At 18.7% G+C, this 22,427-nt stretch overlaps 4 protein-coding genes and 1 non-coding gene across 5 annotated transcripts; 4 read left to right on the top strand and 1 right to left on the bottom strand.

Annotated features, from left to right (window-relative positions):
* Positions 1-151: 151 nt before the first annotated feature.
* Positions 152-7,780, bottom strand: PRSY57_1221700 (transcription factor with AP2 domain(s); the record flags this gene model as incomplete). Its single annotated transcript, XM_012908638.2, has 1 exon — positions 152-7,780. One exon carries the CDS (start codon positions 7,778-7,780, stop codon positions 152-154), a length of 7,629 nt encoding a protein of 2,542 aa, XP_012764092.2.
* A 4,391-nt stretch (positions 7,781-12,171) lies between these two features.
* Positions 12,172-14,637, top strand: PRSY57_1221600 (endoplasmin, putative; the record flags this gene model as incomplete). The annotated part of the gene is made up of 1 exon (XM_012908637.2): positions 12,172-14,637. The coding sequence occupies one exon, from the start codon at positions 12,172-12,174 to the stop codon at positions 14,635-14,637; it is 2,466 nt and encodes an 821-aa protein (XP_012764091.1).
* A 1,471-nt stretch (positions 14,638-16,108) lies between these two features.
* On the top strand, positions 16,109-16,254 carry PRSY57_1221500. Its single transcript, XR_002204079.1, has one exon. It is a non-coding gene; the product is annotated as a small nucleolar RNA snoR15 (small nucleolar RNA).
* Positions 16,255-17,036: 782 nt separating this feature from the next.
* Positions 17,037-18,593, top strand: PRSY57_1221400 (hypothetical protein; the record flags this gene model as incomplete). Its single annotated transcript, XM_012908636.2, has 1 exon — positions 17,037-18,593. One exon carries the CDS (start codon positions 17,037-17,039, stop codon positions 18,591-18,593), a length of 1,557 nt encoding a protein of 518 aa, XP_012764090.2.
* Positions 18,594-19,569: 976 nt separating this feature from the next.
* On the top strand, positions 19,570-21,279 carry PRSY57_1221300 (conserved protein, unknown function; the record flags this gene model as incomplete). Its single annotated transcript, XM_012908635.2, has 1 exon — positions 19,570-21,279. The coding sequence occupies one exon, from the start codon at positions 19,570-19,572 to the stop codon at positions 21,277-21,279; it is 1,710 nt and encodes a 569-aa protein (XP_012764089.2).
* Positions 21,280-22,427: the final 1,148 nt, after the last annotated feature.

Below are 22,427 nucleotides of genomic sequence, written 5' to 3'. Positions count from 1 at the left end.
GGGATATTTTAAAAGGTGCATATTATTAAAGAAATAAAATAATGAAATTAAAAGATTAAAATATTGAAAAATATATGTATATACATATATATTATATATATAATAATATTATTATTTTATTTTTATTTTATTTTTTTTTCCCTTCTTTCTCTTAATGGTTCATGTGAAAATTGGAATTACCAAATAAGTGTGATTGCTTTTGATAATTTTTTGTGGGGTGGTTATTATTTACATATTGATTATTATTTAAGTGTACGTTTTTTATGGGGATTTCTCGATTTGTAAAATGTTGATTATTTTGTATGGGAACAATAAAATTTTTATTATTCTTTTCAAAGTGGTAATTATGTTTAGTCGTAATATTATTATTATTATTATTATTATTATTTATGTCCTTATTATTTTGCATTATTTTATTTTGATTTTTATGTAAATTATTATATGAGCAATTACTTAGGATATTATCATATACATGATTTATTTCGTTGTATGTATTATTACTATTGTTCATATTTCTTGTTATGTTATTATTATTTTGTCCTTGCGTAGAACGATTATAATTATTAATATAATAATAATAATTATTATTATTTTTATTATTATTATTATTATTATTATTATTTTTTTTATTTTTATTATTATTATTATTATTATTATTTTTATTATTATCCATATTATCAACGTGGTTTTCTGTTAATTCATTTTTGTGCATTGTATTATAATGATTATCAGAAGTTGCGACACTAGCTGTAGAAGAATCATTTATTTTAAAATAATCGGATAACTTGTAATTATTTGAATTATTAAAAGTATTCTTATTCTGATCAAAATTTTGGTAAGAACTATCATTTTTATTATCAATGGTATTATAATAATTATGATTAAAATGTAAGTGATTATTTGAATTATGTTCTTCCCTCAAATAGGTACCTTTATTATTATTATTATTATTATTATTATTATTATTATTATTATTACTATTATTATGATTGTTATTATTACTACTACATATTTGTTTGTTATTTATACATTTGTTATACACATTATTATCATTTTGAATGTTCTGGTAATTTTTTGGATGATTTTTCTTATATTCATCATTATTATCATAATTGTTATTATTAAATTTTTCTTTTGTATAATTCATTATGTCTTTCATTTGTGGCTGTTGATCTTTTTTATTTGACATATGATTATAAGTGCTATTCATATTATTATTGCTATTAAGCGATGGGTTATTCAAGGTGTTAATATATTTTATACTATTATTTAACTGTGTACTTAATAATTCGGTATATATTTGTTTATTTATTTCATTATTATTTTTTTCTGAAAATTTTTGTATTTCATTTTTTGTGTTTTTATTGATTTCTAACATTTGTGGAATTTGTTTTTTCTTTTTCCTTTTTTTTTGGGTTTCTTCATTATTATTTTCTTGTTCATATGGTATCAATGGGCCTTGATTAGTATTTATATAATTGTGTTGTGTATTCAAATAAATATGTTCAATATTTTTTTCAGAGAAATTATCTGTATTGTTATTTGGTAAGACATATTGATTATTTATTTTTTCTTTATCATTTTTATAGTCTTGGTGCTTTTCATAAGATTGGAAATTTTCATACTTGTCTTTGTATGTGTCTGAAGAGATATTTTCTCTTTTCTGTTTATTTCCTATGGTTGATATATATTTATCATTATGATAAATATCATTAAGATTATGATTAACATGGTAAATATGTTGACTTAGTTGACTATCATTATAATTTGCGTCGTTAAGATAATAATTCATATTATCACTAATATTATGATTAATTTTTTTTTTCTTTTTTTTTTTTTCCTGATTATCATTTTTTCTTACTTCATCTATATTGTTTCTCTTTTTTTTGGGTGACTCATATAAATCATAACTATTACTACAAAGATTTTGATCATTTAATTTATCACAAGAATTAAAATCCCTTAAATCAGATGTGTTTATATTGTTATTTATTAAAATATTATTAAGCAAGGGAAATGCATGTTTTGTAAAGTTATTATTTAGAATACTATTCGTTGTAATATAATTCACATTTTCTTCTCTACATTTGATAGCTAGCTCACGAGCTTTTTCGAATCCATATTTTTTAACAGAAAAATATTTATGTATAGTTTTACAGTTGGCTCTCCAATGAGATACCCATATTTTTTGTTTCCTATCATAACTAACACCTGTTATTTTTGGTATATTTTTATCATCGTCCAATAATTCATCATTGTAACCTACAGACTTAATATTATTATAATCTAAGTCTTCTTCGTTGTATATATTATTATTATGATAATTATTTATGGTTTTATCATTATAATTAGTAATATTAGTTACAACATTATCTCTTATATTATTCACAACAGGATTTATTTTCTTTGCATTATTTTTTATATTCTTTTCTTTCTTATTATTATTCATATAATATGACATATTATCATTCATATTATTTAAGGTATATGAAGAAGAAAAATTGTTTTGGTTGCCTAATTGATCATTTTTATTATTATTTTTAGTATTATTATTATTATTATTATTATTTTTATTATTTTTATTTTTATTATTAAATATATTTGTATCATTTAAATCATTTTCGTTACTCATATAAGGTCCTACTTGTAATGATTGCTTATTATTATCCAATTGTAAATTATTATAATTTTCATTGTTTATACAATATTGCTTATGTTTTATAATATCATCTTTTATAAATGGTGATATCATTTGTTCACTTATCTTATCCTTTTTATTATTTCTTATGTTTTTATTTGATTCATTTGTTAATGTTATTTTTGTAAAAGTATCCATATAATTTTTGGTTTTCATGTTTTTCTTGTTTCCATCTAAATTTGGATTCACATTATTTGTATTGATAGTTACATTATTATTACATAAATTATTAGATAATTTAGGGCCCATATTATTATCATTTTCAAAATTTCCATTTGTATATAAATCATTAATATAACTTTCTAACTGATTTAAATTTTTATTTATTTCATATTCAGGAGTAGAACTAACTGTTGTAAAAGAACAAAAGCTATCCTTATTTAATGTGGATGGTATATAACATATATTTCCTTCTTTCTTATCATCAGAATTATTCATATGTATTTCTCGATTCTCATCATTATTATATGTATTTTGTATACTATGGTATCTATTATAATTCATATTTATGTTATTAATACTTTCATTTTCTTCTACTATTCTATTATAATTAGGTTCTTCCATACCCTCATAAATAACGTTTTTATTAACATTCATATTATTATCAATAGTATGATAATTATTATTAATAATACTTTGATTAAAACAATTGTTATCATTTTTATATTCAACACGTTTTGAAGTATTGACAATATTTTGAATATCCTGTGAATGTTTCATATTTGAATGGTCACCATCCTTAAGGTTAGATGAATATTTTACAAAATCATAATTATTTTTTAATTGACTATTTTTTATATTTCTATTAATATTATTCAAACGTATATTATTATTATTATTATTATGATCCATAGACATGTCTTTATTTGGTTTGTAAATAAAATAAAATGGTTCATTATAATTAAATGGATACGTTTTGTTTTGATTATTCCTTTTTCTCATATATCTTTTATCACCCGATATATATATTAATTTTTTGCAGTGTATCGATTTACCTATATTAAATGATGATAACCATAACTTAAGAAAAAAAAATTCCTCATTAAAATCATTAATATTTTCTCTATCCTCTATATTATGTATTTTATTATTCTTACAATATATTTCTTGTGTTTTATTTTTTTTCCTATTTTTTTCTATGCATGTATCATTTAAAATACAATGAGATGAAGAATCATTTGGATGACAAAACCTATTTGAATTAACACAACTGTCATCAAATTTTTGTTCTTTTAAAAATTGTTTTTCTGTATTTTGTGATGTATTATATATATCTTTTATTATTATATTCTTATTATAATTGTTTTCATTATTCATATGCGAAAGTGTATTATGCATGGGATGGTGATCATTGAAAAAAGTATTCATTTTATCATTATCACTATAATCATTATTATTACTATTATCATTATTATTACTATTATCATTATTATTACTATTATCATTATTATTATTATTATTATTATTATTATCATATTCATCATTTGTGTGTACAATCCTTTGATTTTCTATAGTTTGTACATGTTTCTCATTTACTAATTTATAATTTACAGTATTTAAATAATCATATATAGATTTTGTATTTTCGTTATATATTTCTTTAGTGTTATTATCAGGATCAAATATTGCTGTACAGTAATTTCCATAAGTTATTGTTTTATTATCATTTTCTGTGTTATTCAATATGGTGTACGAATAATTGTTTGTATGAATAATATCTTTTGTTATATGCATATTGGATACATCATTATTTGATTTATGACATCTCGACATATTACTATATATAGATACATCTATATTATTATTATTATTATTATTATGTATGATGTCACAATTATTTTTTACTTGTTCATTTTTATATTCATCTCCATTTACCATACACCCTTCGTACATATCCCTATTATACGAATTAGGTATTATACTTTCTTCTTCTCTTTGTATTCCATATACTTTTTGATGGCTATAAAAATCATGTCCACAATGATTCCTACTCTCCATATTATTCACATTCATGTTTACTTTTTTGTATGTACTGGAATTATATATCTCATTATTTGAAATGTAATCTTCTTGTGAATTATTTGATTTTTCACCATTGTAATTATTAATTAATAAATTATTCATATAATTATGTGTTGGTACATCTTCCGATATATTATATTCACAGTGATAATGCGTCTTACCTCTGTCCTCCTTAATATGATGAGCATTTTTGTTAAACATTTTTTCATTCGTATTATTTTCCATATGTATATTGTGATTATTATTTTGTTCATGTACAATTTGTATATTTCGAAATGATTTATTTTTATCATCTTTTGGATATACAACATGTTCATCATAATTTTGTGCTGTATAATTTAAATTACACATATTATTGAACTGAGGAGATATATCATCACTTTTAATATTATTTGTTATAATTTTATTTTTATAATTTTGCATATGTTCTTTTGTTTCATAAGAATTGTTGTAAAAAGAATATTCTTTTTCCTTATGTATTTTATTATCTTCGTAAATATTTTTATCCAAAAATTTACATTCACTATATGTAATATTTTGTATATTATTATTTTGATGATGTGTTATTGAATCGGCAACAAAATTGTTATCGCCATTCAATGAATTAACACTTTTTGCATTTGCTACATTTTGTGCATTTTGTACATTTTGTACATTTTGTACATTTTGTACATTTTGTACATTTGGTACATTTTGTACATTTTGTACATTTTCTTCTTTATAATTCCCATAATTGTTGAAGTATATTCTATTATCTTCATTATTATTTATTTCCTGCAAGTGATTTAGATTATTCAAACTGAGTTTTTCATCTCTTGATAAATTTGTCATTGGATTATACATAGGACTATGTGGTGGTATGTTATCCACATTTGATACATCAATATGATTATTTATTAATATATTACAATTAACACAATTAGGAGTATAAGAACTATTACTGCAAGAATTCAAATTATATGTATCTTTATTATCCACATGACCTTTTGGTGTGATATTATTATAATTATTAATTTTATTGTTATAATTAATATTGTTGGTATCATTTATAACATGACTATAATTTTCTTCATGTATTTCTTTTACATTTCGTACCTTATGTTTCATATCATGAACATTTTGATCATTCATATTGTAATTAGTGACCATATTATCCATATTAACATTATTCATATTGGTATATAATTTTTTATTCTCATTATTTTTTACCTTATTTGTGTGTAATATATTAACCATATTATCCTTTTTATATGTACTGCATGTTTTTTTGGTACTGTTCAATAGACACTGATTTATTATCTTGTCTACCATATTTTTATTAATGTCATTATTTGATGCGTTAATAAAGCTTTTATTAATTATATTGTTGTTCATTATATTATTATTTAGAATACTATCAAGAACAATATTATTATTAATAATATTATTATTAATTATATTATTATAAATAATATTATTATTTTTTTCAACATTTTTTTTTAACTCTTCTATTTGTCTGCACGTTTGGTTTGTATTTTTTATTTGACGATTCATCAAAAGGGTGGTATTATCACTTGCATTATTGCAAGATTGATTATTATTATTATTATTATTATGATTATTATTATTACTATTATTATTACTATTAATATTATTATTACTATTAATATTATTATTACTATTATTATTATTACTATTATTATTACTATTAATATTATTATTACTATTATTATTATTGTTACTATTATTATTATTGTTACTATTAATATTATTATTACTATTATTATTATTATTATTATTATTATTATTATTACTATTAATATTAATATTGTTGTGATTTTTTATTTGTTCCAGATTTTCTTTTGAATGATATATCATTTTATTATTCTCTAATTCATTTATATTACTATACGTTTGAGCAGATAATTTAGGTGGGTTATATGTAACCATTTTATGAACTAAAGTATTATTATTAGAAATATTATTATTATACATATTGCCATCATAAGGGCTTTTCTGATTTATGTTTTTTTTATTAACATGAGAGGATGATATATTATTAGTTAACTCTTCTTTGGATTTATTCAAATTAATATTTGAATTATTATTTGTTATGTTATTATTATAATATGTATAGTCAATATTATTCATATGATCATTATTATCACAGTGGATATTATAATGATTATACTTGTTATCGTATTCCTTAGGATTTTTTTCATTTATCTTAATATTATCAATATTCTCATTATGAATATGTTCAATGGAATTAAAATTTTGGTTGCTTCCCCTTTTTATTGTATCATAATTTTGAGAAGATATCTTTTTGAACATATCATTTTTATTATATGTATATATTTCATCCTTACTCATATTATCATTTTGATTAACCATCATACCATTTTGATTAATCATCATACCATTTTGATTAATCATCATATCATTTTGATTTATCATCTTTTCATTTTGGTTCATCATAATACTATTCTGATTGATTATCATATCATTTTGGTTAATCATTCTTTCATTCTTATTAATCACCTTATCGTTCTGTTTAATCATAATGTCGTTTTTATTTATGGCATTTTCATTTTTGTTAATCATCATTTCGTTTTTATATATGATACTTTCATTTTTATTAATCATTCTTTCATTTTTATAAATGATACATTCATTTTTATTTTTTACTTCTTCTTGTTCACTTTTCAGATCACACATCGTATATATATTTGCCTTAGAAGGTACAATATTTTTATCATTAAATAATTTATTGTTCATACTTGTATGATCATTTTGATTCATTTTATTTATATTATAACACATATAATTACATGAATTGTCCTCATTATTGTTATTATGTAAAACATTATACATATTATTATACATATAAATATTTTTTTCTTCCTTGTCATTAATTATTAAACTCTTCTTTTCTACACCATCCTTATCATATGATATATTACCATCTGGCGTGAAAGAATTCTTGCAAGGAGATTTTGTTCCTTGATTTATGGTATTATCATTATTAAAAGAAAAAGAATAATTAATATTTATTTGATTACAATTGAAAGGACTATTCATTTTTCTTGTACTTAGGCTAGGTTACATAAACTTAAAGAAAAAGAAGAAAAAAAAAAAAAATAATAAAATAAAATAGAACATAGCATAATATAACATAACATACAAAAAATGAAAATTAATAAAACAAAAGGTATAAATCCAAACACTTGGAATTAAACACATCTAAGGGTATAAATGAATAAATAAATATATATATATATATTTATATTTACATATTTTCATATGTGATATGTTGGTTCCTCCATTTTTAAAGTTGAACAAATATATAAGTTCAGTACAGAGGTAATGTATTTTTTTTATATTTTTTTAATGTATATATATTTTCTTCATTAAAAAGTTACATTACATATAATATATTCATTCATTTAATAATAATAAGAATAAACATATATATATATATATATATATATATATATATATTTATATTTATATTTATATTTATATTTTTTTTTTTTTTTTCCCCTTTTTTATCTTAAAATATAAACAGCAATCATAAATATAAATATCAATATATAATTTATTAAAATAGTACAAATGATATACAAGTAATCCTTATGATAAACGAAAAATATAATGGTCTATACATAACATATGTATACATATAATATGGTTGCTTACACTGGTTATATTATTAAAGTGGATTATGAAATATAATACAATCGTGCAATAATAAATATATATAAACATATACATAACAATTTAATTAAAACAAAAAGAAAAAAAAAAAAAAAAAATACAAATACATAAAATATACATATAAATACATATATTTTTATAAATCTTGTTTTATGTTCCAAAGCAGAGCAATAAATTATTTTATATTCAAAACTTTATTTCATTTTTCTTTTCTTATATATATATATATATATACATATATTTACATAGGGAGGAAAATAAACGATGACAAATAATGTCTACAAATATATTCAGCAAGTTTATAATTATATACATTAAATGAACACACATAAATAAATTAAATTTCAAATGCTACCTTATAAATATAAAAAAAATTATATGTTTTATTTTTTATTTTATTTTTTTTTTTATATTTAAATATTAAATGTTTTCTTGAGAATTCATAATCTAATTTTATATTATCTAAAAAAAGATTAAAAATATATGAACTCCTTCGAAATATAATATATAAATATATAAATACATATATGTATATGAATATATATATTTTTAAAATTTATAAAAACAAAATGGGAAAATATAAGTAAAAAGTAATTAATATATAATAAACAAAAATGTAGTATATATTGTATATACATAATGTAAAATACAATTTATATATATGTATAAATATATCTATCTATCTATATATATATAATATAACACAATAAGGAAAATGAAAGAATATAAATAAAACAATAAAATAATAGATATAAAAAAATTAAAAAAACTTTAAATATATATATATTTATTTATTATATTTACAAAAAGAAAAATATATATTTAGAAGAAATGATACAAATATATATAATATTATTTGTATAATATAATATATATATATATATATATATATATATATATATGTGATACATTTTCCAATTCATATTAAAATAATATATATATAAACATATATTTTTTCACATTTAAATTTATTTAGGTGTATTATATATAGGTATTAAATTAAAATATTTTAAAATAATCAAATATATTTTATATGGTGAGATACTATTATGAATTTAAAAAAAAAAAAAAAAAAAAACACATTCTATTATAATATATATAGCGTCATCTTGTATTTTATTTAAAGAAGAAAAAAAAATAAAAATAAAAATAAATAAATAAATATATATATATATATATATATACCTTTTTTTTTTTTTTAATAATATTACAAAGATATTAATAAAAATAAATTAAAAATTAATCATATATAATCATTTTATTTTAAACTTGATACAAAAAGGCGTACACCTTTATATATTTTAATACGTATTAGGTGGATATTTATTTTATTATTTAGATACCCCCTACAAATATATGTACACATAAATAATGCATATATAAAAATAAAAATATTTATTTAGTACATATATAATTATATACTATATATAAAAAATATATATATATAATACAATTTATATATATTATATAATATATATATATTTTATATAATGTACATAAACCGCACACATATAAAAAAATAAATATATATTATATAATATATATAAATTGTTTATATATATATATATATATATATATATATATATCACCATCATTTATTAATATATTTATAAATCCAAATATATTAATGTCTTTGCTATATTATTCATTTTAATATATGAAAAAAAAAATCAACTTAATGTTGCTACTTTTTTTTTTTTTAATTTATAATGTATAAGCAAAAAACTATTAATATATAAAAAAAACTTAAAATAAACATAAACAGTTTTAAGAATCCCAATTTAATGGGGGAGAATCAATTGTTTGTTTGTATGTTTCTTTCTTTCTTTCTTTCCATTTTTTTTTTTTTTTTTTAAATTAGTAATTAATACCTTCTTATTCGAAATAATTTATTAAATATAAAGAATATATATAAAATAAAGAAATAATAAAGATTAGATATATATGCCTATATGTTTAGTTGTACTCCTAATATTATTTGTTTATACAGAAAAACAATATATGGGTTTAATATTAATAGAAAAAAAAAAAAAAATAGAACAACGGAATTAAGAAGGAATATATTTTATAGTATTTCCTTATTTCAATATTTTAGCTTAAATAATATATAATTAAATATATATATATATATATATATATATATATATATATTATATATTATATATATTTCTTTTTCCCTTATGAACAATATTATTGTTTATCACATGTTAAATCATGTTTACGAATTTTATATTTATTTTGTTTTCCAATATAAATAATAATATACCATTAAATATATCTTTAAGAAAAAATAGATGTGTACTTTCATATATATATATATATATATGGAGATAATGATATTATAAAGGTCTAGAAAAATACATTTTTTAATTTATTTTTAATGATTATGTATATATAATATATATATACATTTGTATCTTATATATAAGTGTACGCAGATTCTTACGTATGAATACATATGCTCATTTTTTTTTTTTTTTTTTTGCTTTGTAATATTATATAATATATATATATATATAATAATTATTTTGTTTTCCTTTGCGTACATATCTTATTTTAAGGAAAAACATTTTTTCAAAATAAAAAAATATCTGTATATATATATATATATATATATATATATATATATATATATATTTGTGAATATTCTTTTTCCTTCTCTTTTATTTTTTTATATAATCTTATTTTAATAATTTGAAAAAATATGAGAATAACAAAAACAAAAAAATTTAAATAAAAAAAATTTACTAATAATAGTAAAATAATAAATAAATACGTATATTTAAGTTATTTATAAAACAGGTTAATAATTATATTATACATATATGTTATTTTCATATCATATAAAAAAGCAAGTATAAAAATTTATATATTGGCTTCTTCAAAGAAAAACTGGATTTTACGCATATATCTAAAGCGTATATAAATAAAAAAAATAAGGATTGTACACAAATACATAAGAAATAATAAAATATAATAATATATGTATAATTTTATTAATAGGGATATTAAATATATATATATATATATAATATTTTATTTTATTGCATATATATATTAATATATATATACATAATATAAAAAAAAAAAAAAAAAATGTAAAAAAATGTAAATATTTTTGATTTTCTTTTTTTTTTTTCTTTTTTTTTTTCTTTTTTTTTTTATATTATTCATTTTTTGAGAAATAGAAACGTATTATATTTTTAAATTAAGTGTTTTTTTGTCATGTGTTTATATATATACAATAATATATTATATAAAAAGAAAATTATAATAAAATTTTCCTAATATATATATATATAATATATATATTATTTTATTTATTATTTTCTTTATATGTTTCTTGTGTAATTTTTTGTTTTACATTTATATTCTTATATATATATATTTATTTATTTATTTTATATAAATATAACCATTTTTATGTACTATTCATTATAGTTTTTTTTTTTTTTTTTTTTCCTTTAAAAGGAAGGCAGACAATATTTTGTGTAAAATATTAAATTAGAAAGAAATATAAAGTATATATTATATATATATATATATATATATTTATTTATTTATTTTTATATTTGAGAATATATACACAATTACACTTCCATTTAGTGATACTAATTTTTGTACGCATAAAAGAATATTCTTTTTTAAGAATATAAAAAGAGTATAATATATATATATATATATATTTATTTATTCATATTTATTTAGATTTATTATTTATTCGTTCAAGTGTCGTAGTTTATCGTTTGGCTGAAATGAAATTAAATAACATATATTCTTTTGTTTTCCTTTTTTTTGTGTTATGTGTAATACAAGAAAATGTAAGAAGGGTCATATGTGATAGTAGTGTTGAGGGTGATAAGGGACCTAGTGATGATGTATCAGATTCTAGTGGGGAGAAGAAGGAAATAAAAAGAGATTGGGATACATTAGAAGAAATTGAAGAAGGAGAGAAACCAACTGAATCGATGGAAAGCCATCAATATCAAACTGAAGTAACAAGATTAATGGATATTATAGTTAATTCTTTATATACCCAGAAAGAAGTATTTTTAAGAGAATTAATATCTAATGCAGCTGATGCATTGGAGAAGATTAGATTTTTATCTTTATCTGATGAAAGTGTATTAGGAGAGGAAAAGAAATTAGAAATACGTATTTCAGCAAATAAAGAAAAGAATATTTTATCAATTACAGATACAGGTATAGGTATGACAAAAGTTGATTTAATAAATAATTTAGGTACTATTGCAAAATCTGGTACTTCGAACTTTTTAGAGGCTATATCTAAAAGTGGAGGAGATATGAGTTTAATTGGTCAATTTGGTGTAGGTTTTTATTCTGCATTTTTAGTAGCAGATAAAGTAATCGTATATACAAAAAATAATGATGATGAACAATATATATGGGAATCAACAGCAGATGCTAAATTTACTATATATAAAGATCCAAGAGGAGCTACATTAAAAAGAGGTACACGTATATCATTACATTTAAAAGAAGATGCAACGAATTTATTGAATGATAAAAAATTAATGGATTTAATTTCTAAATATAGTCAATTTATACAATTCCCTATATATTTATTACATGAAAATGTATATACTGAAGAGGTATTAGCAGATATTGCTAAAGATATGGTAAATGATCCAAATTATGATAGTGTAAAAGTAGAAGAAACTGATGACCCTAATAAAAAAACAAGAACAGTTGAAAAGAAAGTCAAAAAATGGACGCTTATGAATGAGCAAAGACCCATATGGCTAAGATCACCAAAAGAATTAAAAGATGAAGATTATAAACAATTTTTTAGTGTTTTATCAGGTTATAATGATCAACCTTTATATCATATACATTTTTTTGCAGAAGGGGAAATTGAATTTAAGTGTTTAATATATATTCCATCTAAAGCACCTTCTATGAATGATCAATTGTATTCTAAACAAAATTCTCTCAAATTATATGTTAGAAGAGTTTTAGTTGCAGATGAATTTGTTGAATTCTTACCTAGATATATGAGTTTTGTGAAAGGTGTTGTTGACAGTGATGATTTACCTCTTAATGTATCCAGAGAACAGTTACAACAAAATAAAATATTGAAGGCAGTTTCTAAACGTATTGTACGTAAAATTTTAGATACCTTCCATAAATTATACAAAGAAGGTAAGAAAAATAAAGAAACGCTACGATCTGAATTAGAAAATGAAACTGATGAAGAGAAAAAAAAAGAAATTACCAAAAAATTAAGTGAACCAAGCACATATAAATTAATATATAAGGAATATAGAAAATTTTTAAAGAGTGGTTGTTATGAAGATGATATTAATCGTAATAAAATTGCAAAATTACTTTTATTCAAAACTATGCAATATCCAAAAAGTATATCTTTAGATACATATATTGAACATATGAAACCTGATCAAAAATTTATTTATTATGCTTCAGGAGATTCATATGAATATTTAGCCAAAATACCACAATTACAAATCTTTAAAAAAAAAAATATTGATGTACTTTTCTTAACAGAATCTGTTGATGAATCATGTATACAAAGAGTACAAGAATACGAAGGAAAGAAATTTAAATCTATTCAAAAAGGAGAAATCTCTTTTGAATTAACAGAAGAAGAAAAGAAAAAAGAACAACAAATGCAAAAAATGTATAAAGCATTAATTGATGTTATATCGGATACTCTAAAAAATCAAATATTCAAGGTAGAAATTTCTAGAAGATTAGTAGATGCACCATGTGCTGTTGTATCAACTGAATGGGGATTATCAGGACAAATGGAAAAATTAATGAAAATGAATGTTAGTAATTCTGATCAAATTAAAGCAATGAGTGGACAAAAAATACTAGAAATTAATCCAAATCATCCAATTATGATCGATCTTTTAAAACGATCTGTAACAAACCCTAAAGATCTTGAACTAACAAATAGTATTAAAATTATGTACCAGTCAGCTAAATTAGCATCAGGATTTGATTTAGAAGATACTGCAGATTTAGCTCAAATAGTTTATGACCATATTAATCAAAAATTAGGAGTTGATAATAATTTAAAAATTGACGATTTAGATCCATCTATATTTGAAACTAAAAAAATTGAAGATGAAAATGACTCATCCAAATTTGAAGAAGAAATTAATATAGATGATGAAATACAAAAGAAAGATAATAATGTAGATAATGAATCAAATGATAAAAGTGACGAATTATAAGCTCATTAAAAGGAAATAATATATATATGTATATACAAATTTTTATTTATTTAAATATTTTAAGAAATACTATATAAATTATATATATTCATGTGCAAAATATATATATATATATATATATATAAATGAAAAAAAGAAAAAAAAATATATAACATATTTTATATATATATATATAATTGCTCTGGGTTTATATATTATTCATATATAACAATGTGCCCCCAAAAAAATTAAAAAATTAATAAAAGGAACAAATTAAATTTTTTTTTTTTATTATATATAAAAATATCACATAAATAGAATAATTACAAAAAAAAAAAATAAAAAAATAAAAAAAAATAAAAAAATAAAAAAAAATAAAAAAAAAAAAAGGAAAAATATAGGAGAAAAAAAAAAAAAATTGCAAAATAAGAAAAATAAGAAAATAATTATTTATCTAATTAAAAGATGAATATTAATATATGTTGGAATAGACAAAATTATTTATAGATATAATTTTATTCTATTTATACATGAACTTTTATAATATAATATAATAATATATATACTTGAATGCTTGATATAATCTTTTTTTTTTTTTTTTTTTTTTATTTTAAATACAAAGGTCAATTTTTATGTATGTTCATAAAAACGCATTTTCTGAACTTTCCATTTAAAATTAAAAAAAAAAAAAAAATTTATTATAGATAAATAAATAAATAAATAAATATATATATATATATATATATTTCATATAATATTAAGAAGTAATAATCATATAATTTTCAATACTAATAAAACAATTATGTTATTATTAAAAGAATTCTTTATAATATCTTATATATATGTTTAGGAAAAATATTAAATAATTTTTGTACAAGTATTATAATAAAAATATACGTTACGGTTCGAATTTTAATAATATATTATTATATATATAATAATATTTCATTTTTTTTCATTTTCGATTATGTACATTAAATTATACAGTATAAAAAATTATGTAATCATAAATTTATATATTTTCTATATACCATATGAATAAAACTTCATATATATATATATATATATATATATATATATATATATATATTTATATATTTATAAGTTTTATTTTATTTTTTAATTGAAATATAATATATAATTTTTTGAAGATATCTATATTTTATATTTTACAAGGTGTTATATATATATATAATATTTTATATCCATTTAATAATTTCTATATATATTTCCAATACACGATATTTTAAAATAATAAATTAATGTAAATTATTAATATATTATTTTAATAATAAACGGATGGGTAAATATGTTTCCATTTGTGTTTTGGACTTATTTTTAATTATACAATTTTGTTATTTGTTATTCTTAAAAAAGAATCATTATTAATATTTCTAAGATATGCTGATAAGATAATACCGAAAGAACAGTTACATAATTTATATTTTAAAAATTAGTATATAGAAATAAGGTTATTCTTTTTCTTTTCTTTTTTATATGATGAGAAAATTAAATGGCGATATTGTTATTTATTATACTTACTTTTAATTCTTTGAAAGTATGTATATAAAATAATGAAGTGAATGAGCGTCAAAAAAATGAGTAGTTTTCAATCTGATAAAAAAAAAAAAAGGGAAAAAAAAAAAGTAACAATCCGAAAGCTTTTATTTCAATCTATATAATATATATATATATATATAATTTGTATTTTTGCAATTTAGTATATTCCTTTATATATATATATATTTTAATTGTTTTTGAAACATATGAAAAAAAGAAAATAATAATAAAATAAAATAATAAATTTGCATATATTAATTATATAAAATAAATACTTATTTAAAATAAACATTTATAAAATTTATATTCATTTCTATTTTACACACAAGAAGTAACTTAATCATAGAAATAAAAAAAATAAACAAAATGAAACGAAATGAAATAAAATAATAATCTTATGATATATATATATATATATATATATATATATGTATCCCATTTAAATATAAGAAATATAAAAGAATATTTTTATATTTACTTATTTAATTAAATATATAATAATATTCAATATTAAAACAAAGAAGGGGGGAATATTATATTTTTATGAAATTTATATTACCTTTATATTTTCCACAATTTTTTTTTTATATAATTGATTATTTTTTTTCTTCAAAAATACAACCTTATAATTAGTACTTAGTTATGCTGTAAAAATATAATACATCAGTATAAAAAATATATCATGTATATGTGTGTACTTCATTTGATATATTAAAAGTAAGAAATTCTTTGTTTCTTATCATTTTAAATCACATATATATGTATATGTATATATATATATATATATATATATATATGTATATTCAATTATAATTTGTGAAATATATATCTCATATATATGATTATTTAGTTTTGTTAAAATGGAAAGGAACTTATTAAATAAAGATTTTTCCGTAAAGAAAAAGTATCATTCATATAATTATAATATATACAAGAATAATAATTATGAGATTGCTCCAAAAAAGTTATATCATTTGTTAATACGTCTAGGTATAACATTCTTAACTATATTCATAGTTTCCATATTTATAAAACATAATAAGTTTAACGAAAAAAATAATTTGTTTCTTATGGTTACTAGTCCCGATGTGTTAGAACTATTTAATTGTTTAGGATTTCCATCTAATAGTAAAGAAATAGTATATGGGAAATTAGAAAACTGGGGATTTAATTTATCTGACATTGGTGATATAGAAATTAATAAAAATTATAAAGATGAAGATTTGTCTACTTATAAATATTCTATAAATACATATAAGAATATATTATTGTCTTCGTTTGAAATAAATAAAGTGAACAGTTTAATTGATAAGAACAACTTATTATATATGTATTTAGAAATATTAAAAAAAAAAGAAATTAGAACATTTTATGAGTTTTTAAATACTTTCATGATATTACAAGATTTAAATTGTTTACCTGTAAATTACAAGGGTATATATATAAATGGAAATTTATTTATTCCCAAAAATGAATATGATATATTTAAATCTGATATAAATGTTATAAAAGAAAAAAATGCAAAAACGTTAATTGAAGAAGAACCATATTTATATTTAACATATCATGGAGGAAAGAAAAAGAATGCTATTCATAACATTTGTAAATTTTCAAGAGATGGATATTTTTTAGGATCTGTTTTGTTACCATTTGAAGAAAATGGTATATTTTTTAATTCTATAAGTTTAAGAGGATTATTATTATATCAAAATAAATTATATATTGCAGATTCATTTAAGGATAATTCAAAAATTTTTATGTTTTCGGATAGTATATCTAACCTGTCAAATAGAAGAGAATATCTTTCTACATTTATAACACAAAATTATAAAACGAATCCATTAATGATACATCCATATGGTATAAAAAAATATAATGATTATTTTTATGTAAGTTCACAAAATACAGGAACTGTTTTACGTTTTGATGTGGAAAATGGACAATTAGGAGAACCAATAGATTTATATAAAAACACATCACAAGGTTTAGTAATTAAATTTAATAATACTGATGAAATACGTGGTCTTGATTTTGATAGTACTGGGAAATGTTATGTTTCAAATAAACAAGTGGGTGTACAAATATATGATACAAATTTTAAACTTATAAAAATTCTCCCAGTTTTTTCTCCTATATCCATTCTTTTTAATAGTACAAATAATCATATACTAGTAGGTAGCTCAACAACACATGATATAAAAGAATATGATGTCAATAATTTTGAACTTATTAAAGTTATTAAACACCCACTACTCAAACATGTTGCAGGTATAAATATATATGAAGATTCCCTTTTTGTAGTTTCTCAGAAGAAAAACAAATTATTGGAATTTTCATTATCATCTAGTTTGTTAAAAAGTATTACGATAGATGGATTCAGTGATATAGGCGAGCGTGTCATATTATCACCAACATGAAAGGATCATATTTTCACCCAAAATGCATACATAAACATATACATATATATATATATACATTTAGGGTCATTCATATATTTTTTTCCATTTCTATTTATAATTCTTACAAAATTTGCACAACAATTATCAATACATAATAATATTATATTTTATATGTTTTCTTTTATATTATAATTTTTTTTATCCATTTATAATATATATATATATATATATACATATTTTTTAATATCATATGTAAGACTTCAAATTCCTCACAAACAAATTAAATTTTTATTTAAACACTTCCTCATTTGATTAAACAACATATAATAATAGGTATAAAATATATATATTGTTTTATTTGATTTTTTTTTTTTTTTTTGATTAACCATTATGATGTAATAAAAAAGAAAAAAAAATATAAATATATATATATATATATATATATATATATATATATATATATATATATAATTATACACATGTGTTATTTTTATATTTTTTTTTTCTTCCATATTATATTTGAGACTACCATTGTATATTTTTACCATTAAAATTAATTATTTTTTAAACATATTTCTTTCCATATGAATGAATAGAAAAATTAAAAAATTAACACTTAACAAAATTATATACAACATTTGGTATATATATATATATATATATATATATATATATATATTTATATATTTCGTTTATAATTCATAATTTTATATTTTAGGGGGAAATACAATGTTCTAAGATAAATTTATAATAATGAAATGATATCGTATAATATATTCTTATATCTTACACATATATTTACAAATGTACTTACATATATTTTTTATTATTATAATATGTTTTTCAAAATTATTATATTTTTCAATGTATTAAAACATATAAATATAAGAACCCTTTATAATCGAACTTTTTTTTTTTTTTTTTTCTTGTTTTATTTTTTGAATTTCTATTTTAATATTTCCCACTATAACCTATAACATAATGATATATTAACATGAAAATTTTTTTCCTTCTGCTCCTGCTGGTTTTCTACTTATGTGGTTACTGCTTAAGTAGAATGTTTCGCTTTAACTTTATTAAAAATAATACACCTAGAATAAAAAAAGCATGTCAACATAATACGAGTAATATAAAAAGGGAGGTACAAAAATTATTTTGTTCTAGAAATAACAATAAGGAATGTGAAGTAAATACTTTTTATGGGATTAAAGAAAAAGGATTTAGAACAAATAGGGCTCCTCCATATTTGCTTAATTTTAAGAACTGCAGAGATATCTTAGCTTATACAAATGATATAGATAAAGATTGTTTATTACAAATACAAAACTTGGCTCGATTAGATATAATAAAAGGACACATAACTATATTACCAGATGTTCATTTAGGGAAAGGGATAATTATAGGATCTGTATTTTTAACAAAAGATTTTATAATCCCTAATGGGGTTGGTGTGGATATCGGGTGTGGTGTTTTATGTATTAAAATAAATAGTTTAAAAAAAAAAGATTTAAATGAAAAAACTATAAATAATATATATAATAAAATCAAAAGAAATATTCCTTTAAGTTTTGATATGCATGATCAAGGTGTGTTTGATTCAAAGAATATTTTTTCTAGTTTATTAAATACATATGGTAGCCCAAATATTAAGAGTATAGTACAACCTAAACATTTCAAGCAATTGGGTACATTGGGTGGTGGGAATCACTTTATCGAAATTGTATATGATGCATCTGATGATTTGAATAAAACACAGAAAGAGAAATTAAGTATAAAAGATGAGACAAATAATATATATGTGCATAATAATGTTCATGATAATATGTACAACGAAAATGATATAAGTCAAAAAAATTGTGCAATGAAGAATACTTCTCTTTTGCATGCTAAAGAAAATAGATATAACATTTCTAATAATAATTCGGTGGATAAAAAAAATGAAATATTAACAGATTATAATTATTCTAATGTATATAAAGATATTTCTTTAAATAATAAAAATGACGATCTATCAGATGTTTATATTTTAATCCACTCTGGTAGTAGAAATATAGGAAAAAGTGTGGCTGAATTTTATGATATACTAGCAAGTGAAGAAAGCAAAATGAAAAGAAATGATTTGGCTTACTTAGATTTAAAAAAAGATAATGGGAAAAATTATTTAAAAGACATGAAGGTATGCTTAGAATATGCAAAATATAATAGAATATATATGATGAAAATAATTGAAAAAATTATATATGAAGAAACGAAATGTACTCTAAATTGGGATCAATCTATAAATATACATCACAATTTTTGTAATTATGAAAAAGTTGTGTATCTTGATAATAATGAAATAAAAAAAGAATACATGTATGTAACAAGAAAAGGTGCTACATCCTCGAAAAAAAATCAATATGGTATTATTCCTGGGAATATGAAAACAGGTTCCTATATTGTAAAAGGTAAAGGAAATGTTTTATCATATAATTCCTGTTCCCATGGATGTGGAAGAGTATTAAGTAGAACTAAAGCAAAACAATTTATCAAACAACAGGAGTTTATTGATATTATGAAAGGCGTTAAATGTGATACAAATAATAAAATTAGAGATGAAGCACCTCAAGCTTATAAAAACCTAAATCAAGTTTTAAAAAATCAGGAATCCTTAATATATCTAATAAAAAAATTAAATCCCATAATTAATATAAAGGGATTCTAAACGAAAATAGCTATAACATCAAAGTATGGCAACATAGGTATATTATATATATATATATATATAATTTTTTTTTTTTTTTTAAATGTAATATTAAAAATATAGTCAATATATATATTATTTTATTGTAATTAATTTAATTTAATTTATTTTAATTTTTTTTTTTTTTTTAAATATTATATTATATTTTATTTATTTATTATTCTTTTTTTTTTTTTTTATTTTAAAAAATATAAATTATTTTTTTTGTTATCATGCAATATATTTTTAATATATAAAATATAAAAGTTTTTTTTTATTGTGTTCCGTCATCTTATAAAATTCATTAAATATATATTTCTACATATATTTATAATATTATATATATATATATATATATTATATACATAATATATATAATATTTATTCAATATATTTACCTATATATTTTTTTTTTTTTTTTTTTGAATACTGAATGGTGCAAATTGTTCTCCCCATGACCCTTTTAAAAAAATATATATTCTTCTCCGGTTCATAAAAAAAAATGTATCATTTGAAAATAATAAATTCTTTACATGTATATAAAATAAAAAAAATTATTAATAAAAAATATATATATTCATATAAAATATATAATTTTTTTCTATGATAATTGGAAAGTTATTAATAAATATAATTATAATAATTATATATTTATAATAATAAATACAATTTATTAATAAGCATTCTTTATTATTTCTATAATATAACATATGATATATTAATAATATATATATATAATATATATATATATATATATATATATAATAAATATAATAATAAATTATATATTTATACGTACATTATTATTTTGTTATTTTCGACCCAAAAAAAAAAAAAGTATAAAAAATAATATAATTTTATGGATGTTGTTGTATATATTATATTTATATATATAAATAAATATATATATATTATATATATTAATAATATGTAAAATATTTATCTTTTTATTTAGAAAATAAAAATATATTTATATACTAATAAATATTATAGGTTAATTTTTATAAAAAAAAAAATATATTATTTATATATATATAATATTATATGTTATATGTTAAATTTTTTTTTTTTTTTTTGTTAAATAATCTAAAATATTTATGAAACCATATTTATATATATATATATATATA

Source organism: Plasmodium reichenowi, chromosome 12 (genome assembly GCF_001601855.1).
Source record: "Plasmodium reichenowi strain SY57 chromosome 12, whole genome shotgun sequence".
Classification (NCBI taxonomy): domain Eukaryota; phylum Apicomplexa; class Aconoidasida; order Haemosporida; family Plasmodiidae; genus Plasmodium; species Plasmodium reichenowi.
This window is presented reverse-complemented; position numbering and strand designations above follow the sequence as displayed.